Raw genomic sequence first — 24,679 nt, 5'->3', positions numbered from 1 at the left:
AGTAGTAGGATTTGTTCGCGTTGCTCTGTTCCATTTCCTTGCCGGGTATCTGAACTGAATCGCTTCCAAAAGAAAAAAAAAGAACAAATAAAACATTCCGATGTAAAGAGGATAACGAAAACTTAATAGCAAAAGCTGTACAGACTAACGTATTATTGCAATAAATAGAAGCGTTTGCACTTGGGACCTCCGTTTCTAGTTTCCATTGGCAGAGTTTTTGTTTTGTTTTGCTTGTTTAAATTTTACGTCGCATAAAGCCGAACAAGAATTGGTTAGTGGGGAACATTTAACAAATATACGCACACAAATGGTTTGTCATGAAATTGTAAGACATTCGTACATTGGTACGAAAAGCATGCGAAATCAAAACGATTGTACATTCCAAATCGTGTAGGTTCTTCCTGCTCGTTCTTTGATATAAACTGGCTCTTAGCTCATGTCTCCCACACCGCCAGTATTATTGCATTACGAGCGAGGTTATTGAACTCATACGATCAAACACGATCGATCGATCTACGCGACGAAATTGTTTAAATAATCAGCTCAGGTGGTTCACATCCTTCAAAACACAACTACCATTTGCCTGTTCAATATAAATACAAGCACTTGTTCATATTATACACACGCACTAAACAACACACACGGACACACAAATAAGCGCGCACGCACGGAACGCGTGTATATCAACGGACGGAATTGATTACGAAAACGGAATTCAAAACCCGGAACGGAAATGTCTCTCTACTAGTAAGTTGGTTTGTTTTTTTGTTATAATAGGCTGCTGGTATGTGGCGGTCGTGTGCTAAACGATGATTGTACTTGTACGAGCGTCGCGGATGTGTTTGCGTCCCCCCAGAATTGTCACGGTAAATTGTAAATCTTTCTCCAAACAGAAAGGAAAAGCAGAAATCTGAAAAACAAGTTTGAAACGAGAATTTAAAAGTATTTTAAAAAAAGGAAAAATTTAAAAAAAATTACCAGTTCACTGGATGATACACTTTTCGTCCTTTTGGTTAATATCTACCGTTTCTAGCTTTCTTTCAATTTCATCGTCATCTTCAATGCTGCAATTAAACGACACATTTCAACGTTAATTATTAATGATCCATCCTAAGTACATTTTGAACACTTCTCCGTAGAACTTACGCTTGTTCCTGACTGTGCAAGTTCTGCACCAACTCATTCCGCTTGTCGACGATTGCCACCAATTCCGTCAGCAGTAGTGCTTCCTTCTCGCGCTGCTCTTCCGTCTTTTGCCAGTCCTCGATCGAGAGGGCTGCTCGCAGCTCCATGTTAAGCATTTCGTACTTTTTCTCAAGATCATTCTCTTGTTCACTGTTGGAAAAAGATGTAAGAAAAAACAGGTTAAAATATCTGAAACCATATTGAAAAAATGCCCCTAAAAACGATGAAACCACCACAATCAGATCTCAAAATGAATACAATGAGCGAAATAAGAATAGCAAGGCTAAACATAGAGTGAATAAACATACTAAACCTTTAAAAAATAAGAAGAGGATTAACACATTTGAAGAAATAACCAAAGCTCAGTGTATAGGCAAGATATGCAACTACAAAAATGCGATCTTTCATTATTACGAATGGTCATATAGCCCATATAAGTGATAAAATCAGTTGTTTTCAAGACTAGATATGGTGCTCTTATCGATCTTATCCAGCTAGAGTAACACTTACAGTAGATTAAGCTGCATTTGCCGCCTAAGTAGTGCGTTCTTTTTGTTTACCAGCGTGAACCATTGTGACATCAGTTGGTCTTCGGTTTCGGAAACGTCTGTAAGGGATGGTTGAGATTAAAAGAAGCGATTTAATAATAAATTTATTTGAATGTCTTGGCGCAAGCTTACTTGTCATCGTTCCACCCATCACAGCGCGTAGTTTCTTTTCGAGAGCATTTGCTTTCAGATCGATAGCTTCCTGCTCGCGTTCCAATTTGTTAAGCTCACTTTGAATGTAGTTTACACGTTCCACCTGTGAGGGACAATCAAACGATAATTTTTATTAGCATTAGGATCGCTTATCATTTTAATTCTTTGCTTAATTCATGTTTGTGAAGCTTTTCGAAACACAAACCAATCCAAAACGAACGCAATTCCCATTCAAAAACCTACCTGTCCACCATCATCCTCACTCTTTGGTCCCATAAACTCTATCAACTTGCTCGGCGACGGTGTACCACGCTTCAGTAAATGATGATTCGAGTCCGTCGACTTGTAGTTGTGACCATTACTATCCTTCCCGTTTGTTCCATCCTGCTGGCCGGGTGAAAACACATCCTTTCTGTGAGTGTGATGATGACCGGTGGGAAAGATAAACTCGGAACCATTGTTGATGGGTGAGATGGCTCGATCCGGAGAAAGTGGAGCCCCCTGACGACTACCGGACGAGGGAAACAGCTTCGTCGGGGAGGATGGCGAATCGAGTCCGGACAGTTTTAGCTTTGCTCCGGCAATTAATTTCCGGGCCTCCTCACGTAGTCGGGCCTGTCGTTCGGCCTTTCAATGGCAATGGGTTGCGACAAACGAAGCAAAAATGGCAAACAAAACGCTCAGGTTAGTCAAACCACTAAAATAAAAATGCTTATATTTTTGAGGAGCATTCCTAGAATACTGTTTATATAATTTAAATTAAAAAATTTTTTTTACAAAATTATAATACACAAAAAAACAAACATAAAAAGGGAACAAAAAAGTATTTAAAAAAACGAAAACAAAACACTTACTGCATCCTTGTCACCTTTGCTATCTACGTGCGATGATCTAAGCCGTTCTATCATGAGTTTGGCCCGTTCACTCATTTCTTTGTGCCGTAAAATCAATTTCTAAAATCAGGAACCGCAAACAAAGCCAAAAAAGGTAAAAGAAAAAAAAAACGTAATACAAACCCATTTTGCGAATCGATATGTTGAGTAGAATATGTACAGAACAGTATTTGATGAACAAATGATTAAAACAATTCGAGAATAAATTAATCTAAAGAAAAGTAATCAATCACTGCAACCAAAAAAAGGCGCACTTACTTGTGTGTTGCTTATGTGGTAACTCTACATATAAATATAAACAATAAAAAAAACTCCAAACCCAAACGTTTTGTAACACAAGCTCAAACACACACTCAAAAAGAAAATCTCTGCTGAGTTTTTTTCTCACACATCGGAAGCTTTTTTCCTCCAGATCAAAGATACTTACGTTCGCCTTATTTATGTCCAACGTTTGAGGCAACGTTTGAATTTCTTCATCATCACCACCAGCCTGTTGTAATTTGCTTTCCATTTGGGCACGTCTTTGGGCATCCGAGGAGGACGTTCCATCATCCTGTGCGGTGCTAGTGTCAGTTCTACCGTCATCTTCTTCCTTGGGACTAGCGCTATTTCCATTCACAGTCGTTGTACTGATGCCGCTATCAACCGTTGTAGCAACGTTTCGATTTTCCGCACTTTCTTCCTCATTCACTGTGGTAGAAGAATTGGTACTATCTACACTGCTTTGATGATGGCCACCCGCTAAACCATTCGTTGGCTTACTACCGTTACTATGCTCGTCGGTGCTGGGCCCATTGCTGACCACATGACCCGGACCGAGTGGCCCGTCCAGCAGGCTAAAGGGAAAGTTGGGCAGCTTATCTTTGGTAGGGGATAGTACGCGTCCCAGCAAGTGCTTGGAGTTGGCCAGCAGGGCTGCCTTCGAATCGACGGATGGCTTGGTTCCCAACGGATCGTCATTATTGGGCGTGATGATATCGGTTAGGTTGAGCAGATTTTTACACAGTTTGTCGGATTTGTAGTTACCAATCACGTAGCTGGAATCGTCCGTTGTTTCACCTGCAAGAATGGAGGATTATAATTAGTAGAATTATTTAAAAAGGTTATACGATATAAAATTACGTATTGAAGATGATTTAGTACAGAGCTTGACCGATGCATTAGATGTTATTTTTAAAGCATTGAAACGTTCTTGTGTTGTTTTGCAAAAACAATATGTTTAAAAATTGATAAAATATTCAAACTACAATCAAATCGTCACTCTTGTTATGGTTATGGTCGAAAGTAGTTGTTGCAAAGTGTTCGTAAATGAATAAATGACAAAAAAACTCCAAACAAACCCCTTACTACAACAAAATCTGTGAGTCCTCCTTCCCAGATTCTGTAGAAAGTTAATTTAAAAAATTCAACTCAAAAAAGAAATCACTCGTATTCTCGCAACAAAAACCAATGTCACGCTGTACCTCCACCATCTTCACCGGAAATCTTCGTTTGGGAATGATAAGAACATAATGCCTGTTGAGCTGCACGGCCACAAGCCCGGCAGGGGCTAACGTTGCCATCTTGAATGGGTAATTGGGCATGGTTAGACGGGAAGGAACTTATGCAAGACTCTTTTTCCTTTTTTTTTTTTTAAACACTGATGGAACATTTATCCTAGCAAATGCTAAACAAAGTATCCTTACCGATAGATTGAACTTCTAGCTGATGGCCGGTAAAGTGTGCACGCAGCTGATAAAGGTACGTCATAACGGCCAGCTTATCCGGCACGGCAAGCAAATTCATGTCACGCGGTTCAATCACTCTCGGAATGCCAAGCTTCTCCGCCGCATCGAACGCCGTACGACAGTTTTCGATCACATTTCCAGGGGACAGTTTAGTCATGTCACTGAAAAAAATATAATAAAAATGTTAGATAATCGAGATGTCGCACGTCTACATGTTTATAACAATACGGAACTCGAAATACAGTCCAAATCCATTCTGGAGTTTGATAGCTATAGCTTTATTGAGCAGAAGAAATCTTAATTTTGTTCAATCACTAATGTGGACAATCTTACAAGAATAAAATGATTGTTGAGCATTAATCGAAGCACCATTTTGGACACGAGGAAATGAAACTTTTAGACCAAAATAAACCAAATACTTACATAAGATTAGGATAAAAATGATGTATCACCGCACAGAACGCCATCCCGTTGCGCCAACTCGTGGTCAAATTTGTCACCTTTACGCCATTGTAGTTTTTCGTCACCTCTTTGCACCATTCGAGCAAATCCTGCCCAGGTGTACTATCCTTCAACGTTCCAAGCGGTTTCAACAGTTCTCCACCGGCCGATAGTGGCAACGGTACCGTCCGTATCGGTGGAACCAACGATACATCCGCAGTTTCTTCCGCTTCCCGTTCGGATGCGGTTGTGCTGTGCTTGTCCACTTCAGTCGGTTCATTATCGTAGCTCTTGACTAAGTTAAGCGGTTTAAGATCCGATCGACTGCTGTTGAACGATTTACCATCGTAGGGTGAAGCTTTCGGTGGCTCGGGTGAAGACGATTTCTTCTCCGTTTGTATTGCAATTGGTTCCGGTGTTGGCAAACGATGTGATGCCGCGACGATCGGCGTAGAACGTCCGGAAGCATCGTCATTATCCTCTTCATCTTCTAAAACTCCCAGCGCGTCCAGTTGTTTGTCTAGCTGGTCCTCCTCTTCATCTTCCCGCTCTGCTAACGCACGTACCGTTTCGGGGATGCTGTGGCTCGCTTCGGTTTCCTTTTGACTAGGAGACGATGATGTTTGTGCACCCAACTCACCACTTCCCTCCTCTTTCGGTCGGTGTAGTGAGTGCTTGTTTTCATTCTCGTCCAATTCTCGTTTTGCTTCGTCCTCTCGGTCTTGCAACATATCCAGGAACATTTCGCGTGATCCACATACGATCGGTGTTTGATCGTCGGAAAGCAACGATGGTACACCGCTCATCGGTGTTAGTAGTTCCGAGCTGTTTAGACTCGTCGTCAGTTGCTCGAGTTGATTTGTAAGCTCTGACATGTTCTCGGAAAAGTCGATCGAATTCTCCAGGTCCGGAATGTCCTCGAGATCGTCGAGCGGTGCAATGTCGGAAACATTGTTCACCGACATTAGCGAGATGATGCTCTGCATGTCCTCATCGGTCGCTTTCCCCTCGCGAAGAAACACACAACTGAGCGTTAGTTCCAAGTTGGCCGCTAGTATTTTCTTCGAAACTGGGCGCAATCGCAGTGTGAACGTTTGCTGGGTTGACTCAATACTGGCGTACTTGCGCATGTTGATGGTGGCCGATGCGAGTGCTCTCTTCTTCCCAAGCTGCGATACATCCTCCAGCACGAACGTCCAATCCTTATCCTCCAGCTCGTGCGTCCGGATGTCTTTGAAGAGCGTTACGGCGATCGTGTGGTTGTCCGGCATCGGCCAGGACATGGTGCTGCTGAGCGGGTTGATTAGATCCGGTTGCCATTCCAATGCGCTCGAATGGACGCGGCGCGAACGGCGTGTCCACACGACATGCAATTTGTTGGGGCGCCTATCAAAGCAAAACGATGGGAAACAAAAGCAACGAAAGTGCGGGTTATAAGTTAATGAAATCAATTCCGACTGGGGACTATCTTCTTTTTTTTAGCAATTTAAGCGCGTGCGCGAAGGCGCCTTGCCGGTCGGTGGCATGTTGTCGATTGACGCTTAATTGATTTGTTTTCCACTGATTGAGGGGTTTGCGCAATGTGCAAAATTTGATTCGCCGGGTGAGACGATACCAAATTGTAGAGTTGCGTTGCAGTTGGGAAATTCAATTAATGAATCATTAAGATGGAAGTGATGGAAAACAATCAGGTCGCGGGTGGAAAGACAGACAAATGAAACAATTAGAACAGTTGGAAGCGGAAACAAGTAACCTCAACCAATATATGCGACAGTATTTTAAGATAGAGTAATGGGACATCACTATTCGACCTTTAAAAAAAATCCTAGTTATTGATAGAATGCATAATCCACGGAAAGATTATATATTTTGAAAGAAAATACTTAGGTAGTTAGTATAATTCTGCTCCTTCTTTGGCACCAAAGCCTCGAGAGGTCTGTCATTTCTGGCATCTTGTAGCTAACAGTATCGTTCTCTTTGTTTACAAGGTTTGTTTTATAAAATAAAATCGAATTAAATTTTGAAGAACGTTGTTCGCTTCAATTAAACAACTTCTTTGTAGTCTTTATTTTTTGTTGCTTTCGCTACGGATGTTGGTCCCGCACTCCAGCAGGGCTTCCCCGTTTCTTCGGAAGAATTAAAAAGAATGCTTCAACTGCTGCTAAACTAAACTAAAAACTGCTTCAACTGTGGCCCGCCGTCAAATACATCTCCTAGATAGTCTCGGAAAAAGGTTAACTCTAATACCTTAACGAAACTGGAGAACCTCGCCGTCCCAACATGTTGTCAGGAGAAAGACTATCCTTCTGAGCAACAAGGAACCGCGCGAGAGTTCGGGATCGGTCATTCCTTCGGATGATTTGCACACCAGCAGCGGATGCTTGCGTCCGATTAGATCCCGTCAGCATCAGTCAGAATATTGATAATTTACATATCGCTATGATAAGTCAAATTATCGCCATTTCGTGGAGAATATTAATTATCTCCAAAGAAGATCAAAAATAAATTGTAAAAAATTGTTTTAACAATTGTATCCATTACAGAAAAGCAAATAGTTTTCCGTCATCAGATTGTCAAGCTTTCAAGAACACAAATAAGGTTCGTTGTGCACAATTTTTAATAACAATTTAATTCCTTTATTAATGGCTTTACTTCCTGTATTAATGGAGACTTTAAGGAGTTGTTGGAACGAAATTAAATATTATTAAAATTGCGACGACTAAATCTTGATCAAATTCTTGCTAAACCTTCCTCCCTTTATACAACATTGAATATCTAGCTAAGCAGAACTGGTAAGCAAAAATAAATCGCCAAACAAGACCTCATTAAAAATAAAATGAAGCTAATTTTATAGGTGAGTTGCAAAAACAAAGAACGATTCGTCTCATTTCCTGCTTATTTTCTCCGGAATCCACCACACCAAAAACCAACAAATGTGTTTAATTCTGATTTATTTCATTTTCTGTTCTTTATCATTTCTTCCAGCCCAAAACTGGGTGAAGATAAAACTGGGCAGGCAGGAAAAACTCTCTCAGCCATCCAACTTCAAGTGGCTTCCGGAGCGCGATACAGCAGTACCAGCAGCAAGCATCAACAACAATCACTGAGGGCAGCCGTAGCCTTTGTTCCATTTTGAGACTCTCCACACAACTCAGTGATTCGCCCGTAGTGTGCCCCCCCCCCCTCCCCCTCACGTCACTACATACTTAATGATGATAATGAATTAACCACAAACGCATCAGATGACCTCTCCGTACTTTACGGAGCTGCAATGCGATTGTGTTCCGGAAGGCCTCTGACCCGCAAGGGAGGATTTGCTGTGCTGTTCGGTTGCAGCACCAGAGGAATGGGATCCATGTATAGCGCGAGCGCATTCACAGACAGCGATCGCATTGGAGTGCATTGGAAATTCATGGCTTATTTCGTTAATTCCAGCATGCTATAGGATCGCATCACTGTGACTGAGTGTGTGCTTTACGATTTTCCAACAACCCGATGAGCGATGAGCAAGAAGGGGCGCCGTTGCATGTTTTATTCACGGATCGTTGGAGAACGAAATGAAAATGAAAATCTCATCATCTTTACAACCGCGTTCGGTGGTGAGCTTGGCCGATTCCGAACCCAAGGACGCACCAGCTAATGAAAATGCATTCGGGACACGGATTCCGGCGCGCAAAACGAACGAAATTGAACAATACTTCCCTGTCAGACGCAAATGAAAAACGGAAATTTTTAAAAATAAATACAAACTGCAAGCCTTCCCACCCGCGAGTGTACCCTACCATACTGCGCCAAGCAATAATAAATCGTCCAATCGGTCGGTTCTTCATTTGGAAATAAAAATAAATTGACCACAAAACAAAAAAGCAATTTGTGCATCGACAGAATTGACATGCAAGCTTGAAGAGTTGTTGCCTAAAGACGACCCGAAGCACGGCCATGTAGCTTGGATATTTATCCAAAACGAACGTGTGGAAGCCCCCGGGAGGAGTAACACGCGTCATCATCCAAAAATAAAAAATCGACTAACTCCATCCCCTACCCACCCGGGGGGAATTGCCGGCCCTCGGGGTGTTCGTTCTAATTCATCTTCCGACATCGCATCGAACCAGTACGACTCCAGTGGTCCAGGGATAAGCAAAGAATGTTTTCAAGAAGATAAAACTGAAAACAAAACGTTTAACAATTTTTTTTAATATACCAAAAATGTATGATAAACTGTTTACCAACAAAACACTTGTATTTGCTCCTGAATGCTTCTGCTCAGCTAGCAAGTGGTCCATGTTGCTAGGTTACTATTTGACCCAAGTTCATATGTAACTAGATAAAAATACTATATAAAGCCCAAAGGCCCACACATGAACGGATACGAACCACAAACAACTTGTATGTTTGCCAACCTCTGTAGCAGCCGATTGTCCGCCATATGCGGGTGGAAAGAAAATAACCCAAAACCCCTGTCTCTGTCACGCTCCTATCTTTTGGGGGGAGACATTCGAGGGTGTGAAAAAGCAACGAGAGGCGTTCCACAAGACGGGCAAAAGATAAACAAAACAAGACGCAACGGAACTGCATCCTACATCGACGGTGACGCGAGAGACACGTTGATGACGCTATACATGTTGTTCCGCTGATGACGATGATGGTATAGAAAATTATGATGTTCATTTCCGAAGCGTGCGATTACGTGTCTACACGGGTTGGTCCGAGGTAACACAACGGAAAGCCCTCTCATTTGTGGGTTGTGGGTGAAATGCCTTAAAGGCTGCAACATTCCCCGTAATGAATCAATTTGTTATATTTAATTTCCTATGTGTGCCACCGGGAAAAGGTTGCTCGAGCTACAAGTAAGAAAGCGAAATGATTTGTATTACTAAGGAAGAAACAACCACGAACGCTTACCATTTGGCGGTCGTCTCCATGAACAGCTCATGGTAGGACACGGTAAAGGAAAACTTGGCCGCCCGCTTGTTGACGCGCTGCAACCGCTTCCACACGCTTCCCATTGTGTTCGCCGGGTTCGGGGAGTCGTCGCGATGAATGCCTTTTCGTCGGCCAGATGATATACGGTGCTGCGCTGTTTCGTTGCGTTGTTTTATTTAAGCTTCCTGCATTTTCAGCTACGGTTCTGTAACAACAATTCTGCCGAGCGATGAATAATCGCTAAACAGCGCTCGGCTACTACAATTGTGATTTCTTCTAGCTTTCGTTCGACGGCAAACAAACGGCGGCAATCCAGTTTCACACGGCTTTTCACTTATCAAGCGTTCAACACATTCCCTTTGTTAGTTAGTAATCTGTTAGCACAGATCAAATTGCTCGATCGAATGCAAACTATATCAGCGATGAGGGGGTTTTAAGGGACAGCCGTGAGGTGTGTTGTGTATTTATTTTTCTACACACACCTTAGCTCCTCTAGGTGTACTATGCTGTAAACAAACACGATCGTGCGCATCCTTTGACGTACTCCTGGCACGCAAAACAGGCAATGCATCCAACCTGCCTACTACGATGTGGTTTTGCGTTTTTTGCTTTGGTTGGGTGATTTGCCTTCCTTTGGACCTTGGCCCGGGCCACCCACCCCACGTACGCTCGCTGACGTACAGGGCAACAACAGCGGATCAAGGTTGTTGAGTTTTTCTTCCCCTCACCCTTGTTTCACAGGACTAGAGGACGGGATTTGCGCTTGTTTTTCACAATTTTCTGGGTGAAAAAATAGATCTGCCACACCAAGAACAGACACAGGTTTTACGTACTCCAAAACATACCACTAGTAAGTGGTTGCGGTTTTTCACATCTTTTCACGCTTTTTCACACACCACCATCACACACGTTCGGTTTGCTTGCCGTGTGGCACCGCCGCTACACCATCCTCCGACCATGGTCACACTTGGCAAGTTTTTCCAATGCCATTGTACACACTTTTTTCGTGCTAAAACTTGGACCTTTTTGCTGGCCAGTAAAGGTACCCTACCAATTGAAGACGCACCCCCGAGTGCGCTACGATGGGGTTGATTTGCACCTAAACCATAACGCACTCACACACACACGCACTTGCTCACACTTTTCGTCTGGGCCGTTTTAACGATCTTCTATATAACAATCGACAAACACTAGCGGTGAAGTTGTAATAGGTGTAGGTAATGCACAGCGAATTCCGCACGTAAAACTAGCACAACAGGCACACAACGGAGGATCTTACAGCATAATCTTTTTGCACAATTTCTTCACTTTTCTAGCTCTGAGCTTGTTTGACAGCTCGTGTGAAGCAGTAGGGAAAAAAAGTGTCGGAATTGGCCGTGTGTGCGCGAAAGAGAGAATCGAGAGGTGTGCGAGAGTGACAGCTAGCGGTGTACCGCTGTCAGATGGTAGTTGGAATAGTGGGAGTGGATCGATGCACGCTGTAAGGTAGAGTAAAATTTCTATTTGAATATTGAATTTTACATTTAAAACGTGTTTTGAAAATACATTTTGTTATAAAATTTACAAAAACATTATTTAAGGTTATTTTTTATGGGATTTTACTCTCATTTTATGCCTTTTTTTGTAATCAAATCTGCTTTCTACAACCACTCTCTCGATCTGGCCAGCACTGTACCGATCTGACAGCACGTCACGTCAAAATACCATGTCAACAAAGTTTGCGTTGGAGAGAAGAAAAAAGTACACGATAAAAGAGATTCCGCTTGTGGTGGCTGTGTGAGAATAAAAAAAACGGACAGAAAAAAAGCAATAAAATATTAAAACACATTAAGCATCCTCCGTGTCGACAAACAATGTACAGTTTTTATCATAGCAGTGCATCAAAAAGGGTGACACGGTGAGTGATGCGATAAAGATTCCACCATACCCAACCAGGTTGGCAAGCGTCGGGTGTGCTGGAAAAAGTGCATCCGCGTGTTGTTCGGATCGTCCACGAGTGGTGGTGGTGGGTAGTGCAAATGTGCTGCGATTTGTTTGCCAGTGTAGCAACATTCCGGACGGGTACGGTACGGTGGGCTCCGGTGGGAAAGTGAAAGTGAAAATCCCCGCCAGGCCTGCGCCCGTGCGTGTGTGTGTGTGCGCGTGATTTTAGGGAAGGGAAAAGTTGCGTAGTGTGCGAAACGAGTGTGCTCCGACGTGGCTTGGAAGGTAAATTTAGCAAAACAACAAACGGTACCAGCATGGGGACACATGTAGCTGGCCGCTGGAAACGATGCGTAGGACTGGCCACTTTTTGGATGCTGCTGGTGGTGGGCGGATTGCCAGCAGTGCGAACTGCCCACCTGAGCGGTACCTTTGAGGTGGATGAATTTTTCCGCTTCCTGCACAAATTTGGCTTCCAAAAGACGGAAAAGCACTCCCAGAAGGATACGGAATGGGACACGTTCGGGTACATTTATGGGAATATAACGGCGCGGGTGAATTTAACCGTTCCGGTTACGTTGGCGGTGCTAGATAAGCGCAGCTTTCTCGAGTACTACGCAAATAGGAACGATTACGACCGAGATGTCGCCTGCCAGCGGATGTTCGAGAAGCTGGATAAGATTGTTTATAGTCGGGCATGCAATCCTCACGCGGAGGCCGACTACCTGAGGCGGATACCGTGCGAGAAAGGGAAGCTGTGCGTGGACGAGGACACGCGGGAAAACGTCGTCCCGGGCAGTCAGTTCACGTTCGTGATTAGTGATCCGAATGTGCCAAGGTAATGAAATATTTATCCCAATTATAATTATCGAGAGAGGGAGTGATTTATCATATATTAATGGTAATTTTCTAATCGTTCTAGGTTCTGGTACGTGTCAATGGTGGCCTGCTATCAGAATGTATCGACCTGCCAGTGGCATCATTACGATTATCGTAAATTCCACACGGAACCACCATCGATCGATTACGATATTACGCTCGTGAACGGAAACCCGAACCGGCAGACGCTTTCCTTCTTTAATCCGTTGCTGTTTCACTTTTCTTTCGATCGGCAAAATACGCTCGAGATGTATTTGATATTTTTCGTCGTGTATCTGCTGATGGTACCGTTGCAAATTTATGCCGTACGGCTACAGAAACATCCCGTCACACGGCTGTTTACCGTGAGTTTGGTGCTGGAGTTTGTGAGCGTTTGTTTGCTGCTTACGCACACAATCCGGTATGCGATGAACGGCGAGGGCAACGAAAAGTTGGCCATTATGGGGGACATATTTGATATATTTAGCAGAGTAAGTAATGCGAAGCTTTTTGATTCGGTTCGTGACCGAAAATAATTCCTTTTCCCTTACTTTTAGACCTCATTTATGCTCATACTGTTGCTGCTCGCAAAGGGATGGGCCGTAACACGGTTACAGATCAGCGTTAGCAGCTGGATTCTACTCATGGTGATATGGATTCCGTACTGTGCCATACACGTGCTGCTGTACATATGGAACAGGGTAAGAATAAATTTATTTTTCCATGCTAGAGAACAAATGAAAAAAAAATGGAATTTCGCTTTTTCCCCAGACGGAAGTGGATATTATCTCCGATATCGATGAGTATCAGACGTGGCCCGGTTGGCTAGTGCTTGCCTGCCGGTCCACGATGATGCTCTGGTTCCTGTGGGAACTACGCACCACGATGAAGTACGAACATTCGTCGCAGAAGCTGGACTTTCTGCTACACTTCGGTGCTTCGAGCCTTGTTTGGTTCATTTACCTGCCGATCGTGGCCATCATTGCTGTGAATGTTAGTCCGCTGTGGCGGTATAAGCTTTTACTAGGTAAGAGAAAACTGCTTTAACCTTTATTTCAATGACCTGGGTATTTTTTGCAAAATTTTTTTTAATAACATTTAATATAATATAGCTATCAGCTCTATACTAAAACAATAGATTTTTGTATTATTTTAATTTATTACAATTTATATTCTCACCTTTATATAACCTTTATTTCTAACCACAACTTCCCGCGTGGATAATATATATATTTTTGGGGGTATGCATTTTCCCGGTAAAGAGAGCTAATATCTTTTGATCCTCTCGTCATATTTGCATGAAAATTTCAAGAAAGATGAGGTTATTTGTTGTCTAATTAATAAAATTTAGTTCAGAATTTAACAAAATCTTCTAACAAATAAAAAGTAAGGGTGGTCATAGAAACGAAAGTTAAAAAAGGAAAACCGAACAGAATTTCTTAACTTATCTTCCTTAAATTTTTTAGGTATAACAAATTCTGCCGACTGTTTGGCGTATTGTGTGATGATGGGTTTGCTGTGGCCTAATCGTGCCGGTCAGTACTTGCTGCTGACGGGCACCAACTTTGGAGGTAAGTGAGAACAGTTACATTTATTTTTTTTTTCCTATATTGCAACCGTTTGGACCTTTGTCGTTATGAAAATTGAAGATTTATAGTAGTCAAAACCCGTACTCTTTTGTGTGCTAATAATAATTGAAACCGATTGCAAATGTGCGCGTTGCGTGTAGGTATGGACGAGCTGGATGAGTTCAATGAGGCACCGCACATAGTTCACCGAGACTCCGACACGCTACACAGTAGCAACGGTGATCTGGCGGTGGATGATTATCTGGACAACGAGGACGATGAGATCGAAACGCTTGTGCTCAGTACGGATGATCTGCTCCACACGGGCAACTCGTACTCCGTGTCCGGTAGTAGTGGATCTGGTGGTGCTGGTGGCAGCAAACCTCTCACACTGCATAACGGTAGCGCCATGAACGGTAAAGGTGGACGATCGTTCGACTAGGTCCAGTATTCTGGTGGTGGTGGTGGTGGTGCTAAACGAAAGCAGAAAAACTCTTAACCAGCTGAAACAGTCCTCAAGCACACAGAACACACCGATTTAAAACGTAAACGACGAATCTTTAGAACGAATTTAATTCCCTCAACTTCTTACGCCCCAAAAGCGGGCGTTTTGTCGTACGTAAATATCAGTGGTTAAAGAGAAGCGGAAAACCCTTTTTGAAACGTTTTAAATTGATGATACAATGTGTGGATGTAGTACGGCACCCTGCCAGGCGATGACGAACGGCCTGTGCTGCCTGATTTAAATTGGCAAAAATTTTCAATCTGGTCATTCAAAATTGATTTATTAAGATAAACATTTGGGAATTTGGGGTGAAAAAAGAGGGACAAAACATAGCAACTAACGAGGATCCCGGTAATCCACTCATGTATGATATTAATTACTCGTAGTATAAAAATTTGAAGTTCGACGCTGGGAGATCCTCTCTCTCCATAGGTGCGTCTGTGCAAGTCAAAATTCTTCCATTTCTTAAAAACCATATTCGGTAATTGATATATTCCAACAGATATCGGTTGGTTAGCTCCCACTGAATTTATCTGTATACATTCAGGCTAGTGTTTGTATGTGTGCATGAGTGTGATTAATGATTTTAATTGGGATAGAAAGACCGCAAAATTTCCATACGCGTCTGTATGTATAGCATCAAATTATAGTTAAATTTATCGTATGGACTGGTCGAATGCTGTTCGCGTCCGCAGCAAAACAAGAAGCAAAAAAGAAAAAAAACAAGTATTGTGTGATATGAAATTCATAGCAATTATGCAAAACGAATGAGATAAAACTTTAATCTTTTTACTTTTAAGAGAAACAAAACACGATAGCGATTAAATGGTACAGGTGTGATTGTTGCACTGAGAGCAAGCGAATAGGTAAAGCTTTATTTCCCCGCGTTTTGCTATGCCTGGGCAGTGCACAAAATGCACTGTAGAATCGTAACATTGCGTCATTTCTTTCTGCTCACAAAAAAGAAGAAGCATCTGATTAGTCCAGCTCCATTAATAACGTAACGCCAAAATTAAAAGAGTGAATTTTTTATTTTATCCTTTTCGTTGTTTTGGTAAACAACTTGTTTAGTAATAGCTAAACAAAGAATAAAATCAATGTTTGGATATTTTCAAGCATATTTTTCGGTTTTTCATGGTACTTTAACTTCATCGAGAACTGGCGCTTGAAGCCTTCCTTATTTTTTGGATTATTTACGTGTAATTGAAGAGTCCAAAGGTGTGTTTGAAATCTGACACCGATTCTGGCCTGTTACATTTCCGTACATCTCTCATTATTGGTTTTATTTCATGGCAATTCATCTTAAAACAACAAAAAATGTAATAGAAGATGAGAAAACGTACCTGCCCGATCTGCCTTTTTCAAGTTCGGACAAAATGGACTGAACACAAAAAGCTTTCACGCTGTTTGATGCTGCGAATGCTGTTAGATCATTGGAAACCTATCTTCTGCACACCATTTAGCCTTCCGGCTTTCGAAAATTATTTTGCCCAGGGCACTACTTCGGCTTTAAATTTTTCATACGTTTTTGTTCGTTAATTTCAAACTGCTGCGATACGAAGGCTTCTACATGGAACTCTTTCCGTATTTGCGATACCAAACTTTTTGAAAACGTTCGTGATAGTTTGAGAGTAATTTCTCAAACAATTATTTAAAGCACCTGATTTTCGGACCTGTTTTATGCCGCAAGGCACCTATTATTTACAGCTGTTCCTCATACTCCAATAGTTAAAATCTTGTGTTTTTAATTAAACACGGATTTAAACATCAGGAAACAGTGAAATTCTGTTTTCGAATTTCGTACCACATGCTTTTTTTACGGATTTACTCAATATTACTTTCTAATTATGCTCTGCACATCGTTCTGGGACGATTTTGAATGGCTCCTTACCTTCGTGTTGAACTCTTAAAGCTCTTCTAAAAGCGTTTCGTAATAAATGGACGTCATCTAATTAGTTGTTCTCTAACTGCTTCATTTTTTACCCTAGAAAACCAGTTATATATTTATGTGGTTTTCCTTTTTTTTAACTATTATATATTTTAAATGGTCTAGTCTACCTTACTGTTATCTATTACACACGAAAAAAAGAACAAATATTTTATCCCGGGCTGGTAACGTATAGCTAGATACTAAAAACTACTCAAATAACCCCATTGGCCCCCACCGCAATCCACGTCAATACATCAAAACGCTTGTACGAAGAGATACTATTTTACTTGAATCTATGCTAAAATACAGCACCAATACAGCAGCCTCTTATCTAAACTCTTCGTAGTTTTTTAAACGCTCACAAGATTTTATATCATATCTCTATCTCTTTCTACACCGTAAGTGCGCGCGAAGTGCGATACTCTTGGTTTTATAGTGCAAAAAAGCGCTTTGCCAGATTGCTCCACTTTTATTCGTTAGATTCTCTTAGGGGTCGGTAAAGCAAGAACCAAAAACACAACAATGAACGATACAATTGTAGCCTAATAGTATGATAAACGGAGCGGAAGATGAAAGATGTTAGAATTTTAATGAGTTGTTAGAGCGGTTTCTTCAAAGCCGGTACTATTATTATTATTCCAGCGCAAAACAGTAATTTAATTATGAGCAAGAGAGCTAGCAGTAGAGCGAACCCCAAGCACCGGAATGGGTAAACGATAGATCAACAAAGTAATGAACACTTGTAGCGTAATGCAACTCACATCCCCCCCCCATCAACAAAACGTAATTTATAATAAAGGCTGCAATGTAATGTACCTTTTTTAAACCGTAAAGCTTTGCTAAGATTCGTGGCGCAGAAAGATGATGGGTATAGCGCAACTAGCTTAAAAGTTGATTCGAAACTCGTAACTAATGATATTGAAACTCACGAAGAAAACTCCTGACGAAAATTGAGGATGCGATCGCTTAAACTCATTTTTAATTCCAAAACTCAATGTCGCTAGTTAATGAATAGTTGCTGCTTTTCGGTAGATTATGCTCAAAACAACAAAAGTGGTCGTTTGTATTATTGAGAGAGGAAAACGGGGGAGAGACATTCAATTCAATTAGATGTAACAGAAAAGGCTAATACAATTATTCGATCGATTTAAATAATTTCAACACATATAGAGCAATTTTAATATCGAGATAAAAAAAAACACTTAAACAATAAATTCTCTTACCGCGGGAAGTAGTCAGACATTTGATTTCTAAAGAATTGATTTAAAAAATTTTAAAATGCGTGTGAAAGTTTCTTTACTCGGTCTCTGAATGTTTGAAAAAGAATCAACTCTACAGAAACAACTTCCAACTAAACTAGGGTTTACCCGTCATCCACTGTATTGGGAAGTAGGCAACGTATGTCGCGTACTCTCACAAGTACTAGTGAGTGAATACTGACAAGTAAAAAACAAAAGTAACATAAAGCAAACAGCAAAGGTGCGCAGTGAGTTGTGATAGAGTAATAAGCATATTTTTCTACTGCTAATACACTTAATACACGATAAAAGAGAAGAACACAAGAAAAAGCAAAGACAGCAGACGGAGGACGCCTTGAAAATTATTCGGTACTCGCAAAATGGTGGCCCTCAACGGCTGGTGTGCCGTTTCCCTGCGTGGAATAAGCAAACCACTTCCAGCCAGTATTGTGCAACTTGGCGCCCAAAAAAAGTCAGACAAAGTTAAGCAAAAAAAAAAAAGAATCATTTAAAATGCCAACGGAAGGCAACAGTGCAACTTGTACTTGTACAAAACTCAATACAAATAGTTGTCGAAAACGAATATGAAAATTAAACTCCCCCTCCCGAAATTCTTAAAACGATCACTTTGTGATCTGCTTGCTGATCTTTTCCTGTAGTTTAGTGGATAGAAAAAATGAGAAATTAAAGTAGTTTTTAGCTTTTAATTTATTTTACTTTGCATCTTAATTATTACTTCTTATAAGTGACACTAGTTACAGAATTTACAACATTATGCGCTCGCTTTGCTTTGCACACACGGATTTCTCGTTGCATGTTTCGCCTTAATTTACACACGTTTTAAAATCATTTGAAGACTTTTTCGTATGCTGATTCCCTTAAAAGCTTCCGGAATGCTCTTCTTCATCCATTGTCGTCGTAGAAGCCGGGCAGAAATTGCGGGACTTTTTGTGGATCGTTCGTTTAGCAGAGCGTGCCAATCATCCTCCTGCTCTTGCAGTGGATGAATCAATATACCGCTTGATAGGTCCGTCGTGACGTTCTTTTGCGGCAGATGTTGGAGACGGTTCAGTGCAACGATTCGATTCATGCTGATTGACTGTAGCGTTGAGCAAAGGGAATAACTTTGCTGATGGATGTTTCAAGATGATCCACTGTTGTTTGCGATCTCGTGGTTGCTACGTGACTGAGTACTGTACGATCCTTGTTGTAGCATTTTATAGTACTGAAATGTCCCGAGCGAGAGAGGGCCTTTCGCTTACCTGTTTAGCTTATAAAGGATCAATCTTAATCCACTGCACAGGTATGTGTGGATCCTGGCGTCTTTATGATGCATCACAGGTAACCGTTTTTTCTAGGAGTAGACTCCCTGAGGTGTGAAAGGATCTTTGTTTGTGTATATTATGCTTCACGCCGATTTCATGGTTCTAGTAGAAAGATGGATTTTAAGGTGTTTTTATTACCCCGTAGAATATTGAGGAAAAACACATATTCAATGAAAAACCCAATAACTCCGCCCGGCCTTTCCTGTGTTACCTTTCTTTTGAGCAAAGTTTTCAATCCCAAGGATTTATTCGTAAATGTGAAAGATAATTAGAGTGAAAATTAAATATTTTGCAAGGGTAGAGGCAATGGTGGCGCCGGTGTTCGCACGGCAGGACCTGTTTTCCAATGAACGATCGGGATCGTTTCTCCCGGTAGTGAGGACCGTCTATTCAGCTACGTGATTTTAATAAGGCTCGTTAGCCATTCGTTGCGGGTGGTGACGCGACAATGGCGCCGATCTTCACACGGCAGGTCCGGATTTCAAATGCCGTGCGGACCGTTCTCCCGTAGTGAGGACTGGCTGTCTAACTACGTGAGATATCTAAGCCATTCGGTAACCGGCGTGACCTAGTAGGTCGTTAAGTCAAGAAGATTTAGAATAATGTCTGTAAATGTTAGGCGTTGAGCGACACTTGTGGCTATCATTTTGGCCATTATGGTGCTCTCAAGAATTTATTGGGCAATTGAGGAGGTAAAAGAAGTACCATCGCAGGTACTTCAGTGCCACCATGGACCAATTTATGGGGATGGGATGGGCATTTATTGATTCTTCCTACACCTAGCAAAACCAGCACTGCAAGGTACATTTTATGTTTGTCATTAAGCGGAACATTTTCATTGGTGGTAGAGTTTGGAAGTTCCCAAAAAAAAAAACTTCACACCATATTTTTTTCAACTCTCTATTGCTCTAATCTAGGCTGTACCTGTTTTAATTTTATTTCAAATATCTTTCGGGTACAATTCAAAGCACGAGACAGATAGCAAAAGATGCTCATTTTCCGACGATGTTTTCCATTTTATTTTTCCTTTTCACTGTTTCACTGGTATGGTGCACGAAAAGAAAGCGGGGCCTCCCCTGCTTTCTGCGATAATTGTTTAACTGTTTTCATCTTTCTGCTGTCAAAAAGTTATTCAACTGCGCTACCAATAGTTCCTATCCGGCAATTTTTCATCCAGCCAGGTTAAGTGTTTAGTTTTCATATCTAATTTTTCCTTCCTCAATTCTATTTAAACATCCATTAGTGGTACGGAACATAGCTCATATTAAGGGGGCATTTACTGTGTGTTGTTGCTTTTTTTTTCTTCTTGTGTGCCTTTTTTTGTTTGTTATTCAATTTATTATACTTCTTTCTCTATAACCGAATTGAAGATTTATTGTAAATTTATGCTTCTTTTTATAGTTTGTTTTTTTCTCTTGTTTTGCTGTTGGCTTATAATTTTGTTTAAATATTTTCTTTTTGTTATTTACCCACCGATAAGGATTTTTACCGTGTTCACGTTACAAACCTATAGCACAATTTTTTTGTTAATGTTTTTTTTTTCGATCCGCGCAACCGCGCTGCAAACGTTAAAAAAAAACATTACATTGGTTAACATTTAGATGGCGTATTTTGTTGGTTGTGCCCGTAGACAAGATAGTAAAGGTAAACAAAAGAAAATATTTAAAAAACAAACAAACACTGCTCAGGTTAAATGGATTTGCTAAAAAACCGGACAATATTCTACGCTAAACAATCGCAATTTGCTGATACTTTTGCATTCCTTTTTAATTATGGTATTTGCTATTAGTTGTTCATGTATGATTATCTAGTGCTTTTGCGTACTATTTATGCAAACTTCTACCAATTCAGTGTGCTATTTATGTGAGTGATTTAAAATGGTTCATGCTTGTATTCTTTTATTGTTTTAGGCCAGAGCAGCTGTATTGTTTTGACAAACAAACAAAAAAAGTAATAATTACTATTACTAAACAACGGAACGGAATCTTAACATTTTAAAACTAGAACGCGAGAAAGTACTGTACAAACGGTTCCGTTTTGCAGTAAAGCTTTCTCCTTGTTTGGTTTGTTTGTTGTTTTTTTGCGTTCACCAACCAAATTCACCGCTTTTCTTCGTTTCTTCTAGTTGTCTTTCCCTTTCTTTTCTTCTGGTTGATTTTTTATACTCTTTTGCTTCATTTCTTTACCTTCCTCTCTATTGTACACACACTTCCCTCGCACTACAAGATAAACTTTGACTGTATCTTTTCACTTTCAAAATACTATACGATAGCTTAGAGCACTACTTGATAGGCTTAACTAAGTTTAACTTAAGTGTTTAAACAGATTTTAGAGAAATAATGCTGGATGTGTAGATGGGTGTGTGTGTGTGTGAAACGAAACATTAAACAACGACAAAAAACTGAAGGAGAAATGAAGCAACAAAAATGGTTTAAGACAAGCAATAACATTTAGGAAAAGGTGAAGTAGAAATTAAAGTTGGTCTTAAAGGTAGTTAACTATCGACTAAATACGTAAACACACACACACACACACATACACTGGGGTCAAAAGGAAACGTAAAAGAACGGACTACATTTACATCTGGAAAAAGAATGGAAACGAAAAAAGGGAAAAAGAAGTTGAATTTTGGGGAATAAAGCACTGTTTGGCTAACTCTATTTAAAAGCAAAAACGAGTTTTAAAAAAAACGAGTATATTAATATGAAAATGGATCTTAGAATAGCGTGACTTCGGGCGCGTGCTTCATTTTGTTTTTGGTCTGTGGGAAGGAGCGGGAGAAAAGGGCATTTTTGTTTACCACTATTAATATTATAATTATTTGCTCTATACAATTTATAAACTGAACGCTGTTCCTTTTTTTGTTTTCTTATCCATTTTTTCCCGTCTTTTCTATATCTCTTGTTAGCAAGTTCTAATTTATTTGTTCCTTTCTTTGCTTGAACCAAAAGTGTGTGATTTTTTTCTTCCTTAATTTACGTCCGAATTTTTATTGGATTGGGTTTTTTTTTGCTTTATGTTTTATATCGACATGAACACACAGACACACAGCGAGCATTTCCATCCAAAGGCAATTTTGGTTAAAATATTTTTGTATTAGTTTGCTCCAAAGTTATGCTTTTTCATTGTGCTGCTATGCTGAAATAGGATGTTGGTTTATTGCCAAGCTATTTTTAAAAACAATCTTTTTTATTGTAAAGTTTATACTGCTCCCTGCTTTAAGGATTTAATGTGCCAAAAGAAGTAAGGGAACAGTTTGATTTAACAAAACAAAAAGCAACGAAAAACTGTTTCTCTTAAAATGGAACGGAAGAAAATGGGACAACTCTATAAGAACATCAAGGCGGAATTGGTTGTGTTTAAGTTTTATAATTTTTGGGCATGGATTTATTTTTCTCCGCCACACTTCTACTGCTACATATACGTAATGCGTATACGTGCGCATCCTTATCACCGGACACCGTAACATGACCGGGGCATAGTTCTAGTGTACGTGGTGGCGCGTTGCGAATCGATTACCAGTTGGTTGGTCATGTTCTGAAGATTCTTCTTTTTTTGGTTAAACACTGTCAATCTTCGGCTATCGTTTGCTCACATTTACCCACCGTAATATACTATATATCGTTTTACTAATTTTTTCTCATTAACCGGGGGGGTTTTTTTGCTCGAAATTTAACGGTTCGGTTGCAATAATTTTGAGGGGAATTGATGCTGCTGTCTTTCCAGATGGTGGAAGTTCTTTGTTACGATACTCATCAGATTAACGTATCAATCACATTACTCACACTTCATACCAAGTTTCCACCGACTGGTTAGTGAGTAGCGAGTCCTGATCGGATGTGCTTTGACCTTAATACCCTTTTTTCCTTTACAAATCATCATAAAGCGGCATCAGAACAAAACAACCGGACCAACATCGAGTTTTTCGTGATTGTAAAGCTTGCTTGTGGATTGGTTTCTCTCGAGAATTTGCCGCTCGTTTACGTTACCTTTAGAAGCTTCCTTGTTTTCTTTATCTATTTATCTTCTTTCGATCCCATTCACGCGCACGCTCTCTCTCTCTCTCTCTCTCTCTCTCTTTACGCTGCATTTACTATACAACAGCTTAATACACTAGCGACTTAACGAAGGGCAGCAGCAACAGTAGCAGCACCAGCACGCCACTACCGCTCGATAGTGCCGGAAGTGTTCGGTGGGCAGCACTAGAGCCACCGCCGATCGAAGCAATCTGAATGTTGGCCATCGCGTCACGAATCTGGAACGGGTGCGGTAGGCTTTCGGCGCTGGACCAACCCTCAAGATTGCGTGCCCGGGCCGTCACATACCATTCGCCCACCGGAAGTCGGATCGATTTGCGAACCCTGGCGAAGTGAAGGGGGAAAACATCAAAGCGATGTTAGTAAGCGTTTGAATGGAAGGTTTTGAAGAAGGGTGGGGTGTGCACCAGCCCGATAGGTGCAGCACTACTTACGTCCAGGTGTATCCATCAGGGTTCTGGTCGTGGCTGGATATTTCGGCAGCAATCGGTGTGTATTTGGTCTGTTTTTACGGGAGGAAAGAGTGAACGAAATGCAAAACGGTGAGCAATAATTTACTAAGGTTTAAATACAGCGGGTTTCGAAGGATCAAAGAACGGATTTGGGAGCTGTTCGGGACGTTGCGAAAGCGGTGTGTGTTTGATTGATTTTTTGAGCAAAAGTAGGTCTCAATTGTTTGTGGAGATTTGTTTCTGTAGGTTAACTTTACGCCTTGGTTGTCCTGTCCGCTATGCTCCCTGAGAAGTTTCTTCGTTTGGTGCCTATATTGTGATTTGTTCCTGAAGTGTTTTTCCATATTTATAGGAATGGTAAATTTTTGAAATCCTTTTCACAGGACTAAAAAATTTTATTAAGCGTTAGACATGTCTCAGAGGAATTTTATGAGTCCCGGAGCGGAAGTACACCTTGTACAGTCCCAGATTTCACGTATTGTTAAACGTATCTTAAAGTGATTATTGGTGTCTAAGGTTAAATTTGATTACGACGATCGCTTTGTCTTTGTATTGCGAGAGTCTCATCATCAAAGATTCTTAATGTCTGGTATAAATTAGGCATCGACGCTGAACAAGGCGAACCTCAGTATTTGTTCAACAATTTACGATTAAAACCTCGAATGGATCTCTATGGATAGTATTCAAATCCCATCCGGACCTACGTACTATCAGAAAGTCTATTAAGTCATTCGATGGCATGCTTGTTTTAGTATATCGTGAAGTCAAGAAGAAGTATTTGAGTAATGAATTCCATTGGACTTACATTATTTCCTCGGTAGAGCAGCTGCATCTCGGAGATTTGCTGAATACTGTGGATCTTCCACCACGTGTGCAACAGTCCGTCGGAAACGTTGGAATAGATCAGATGCGCACCGCCTGGCTGTTGTCCCAGGATCGTTTTGGAAGTTGCTTCTCCTAGCTCATTCTGAAA

General features: G+C 40.9%; 3 protein-coding genes across 3 annotated transcripts in view; 1 reads left to right on the top strand and 2 right to left on the bottom strand.

Moving 5' to 3' along the window:
- Positions 1-982: 982 nt before the first annotated feature.
- Positions 983-9,980, bottom strand: LOC126567826 (EH domain-binding protein 1). Its single transcript, XM_050224138.1, has 10 exons — positions 9,850-9,980; positions 4,930-6,333; positions 4,465-4,667; positions 3,207-3,838; positions 2,741-2,839; positions 2,130-2,513; positions 1,866-1,989; positions 1,696-1,792; positions 1,147-1,335; positions 983-1,064 (listed from the first exon to the last, which is right to left on the bottom strand). The coding sequence occupies exons 1-10, from the start codon at positions 9,951-9,953 to the stop codon at positions 983-985; spliced, it is 3,318 nt and encodes a 1,105-aa protein (XP_050080095.1). The 5' UTR covers positions 9,954-9,980.
- Positions 9,981-12,110: 2,130 nt separating this feature from the next.
- Positions 12,111-14,806, top strand: LOC126568052 (integral membrane protein GPR180-like). Its single transcript, XM_050224458.1, has 6 exons — positions 12,111-12,631; positions 12,716-13,142; positions 13,209-13,352; positions 13,423-13,678; positions 14,118-14,222; positions 14,381-14,806. The coding sequence occupies exons 1-6, from the start codon at positions 12,111-12,113 to the stop codon at positions 14,659-14,661; spliced, it is 1,734 nt and encodes a 577-aa protein (XP_050080415.1). The 3' UTR covers positions 14,662-14,806.
- An 8,516-nt stretch (positions 14,807-23,322) lies between these two features.
- LOC126568102 (neurotrimin-like) overlaps positions 23,323-24,679 on the bottom strand; it is an 88,026-nt gene continuing 86,669 nt past the window's right edge. Inside the window, exons 8-10 of the mRNA XM_050224520.1 lie at positions 24,512-24,673; positions 23,689-23,756; positions 23,323-23,578 (exon numbers count right to left, since the gene is read on the bottom strand). Of these exons, the coding sequence (XP_050080477.1) occupies positions 23,323-23,578; positions 23,689-23,756; positions 24,512-24,673 (486 nt within the window). The remainder of the gene's footprint in view (positions 23,579-23,688; positions 23,757-24,511; positions 24,674-24,679) is intronic.

This window comes from Anopheles maculipalpis, chromosome 2RL (genome assembly GCF_943734695.1).
Source record: "Anopheles maculipalpis chromosome 2RL, idAnoMacuDA_375_x, whole genome shotgun sequence".
Classification (NCBI taxonomy): domain Eukaryota; kingdom Metazoa; phylum Arthropoda; class Insecta; order Diptera; family Culicidae; genus Anopheles; species Anopheles maculipalpis.
The sequence above is the reverse complement of the archived record's forward strand: the minus strand, read 5'-3'. Positions and strand labels throughout refer to the sequence as shown.

Bases quoted from the DNA above. Each gene is read 5' to 3' on its own strand.
- LOC126567826 (XM_050224138.1), bottom strand. From the start codon at position 9,953: ATGGGAAGCGTGTGGAAGCGGTTGCAGCGCGTCAACAAGCGGGCGGCC. The intron at 6,334-9,849 runs GTAAGCGTTCGT...TTGCTTTGATAG, and splicing joins ATGGAGACGACCGCCAAATG to GCGCCCCAACAAATTGCATG. The intron at 1,336-1,695 runs GTAAGTGTTACT...TTTTTCCAACAG, and splicing joins CAAATGCAGCTTAATCTACT to TGAACAAGAGAATGATCTTG.
- LOC126568052 (XM_050224458.1), top strand. From the start codon at position 12,111: ATGGGGACACATGTAGCTGGCCGCTGGAAACGATGCGTAGGACTGGCC. The intron at 13,143-13,208 runs GTAAGTAATGCG...CCTTACTTTTAG, and splicing joins TATTTGATATATTTAGCAGA to ACCTCATTTATGCTCATACT. The intron at 14,223-14,380 runs GTAAGTGAGAAC...CGTTGCGTGTAG, and splicing joins GACGGGCACCAACTTTGGAG to GTATGGACGAGCTGGATGAG.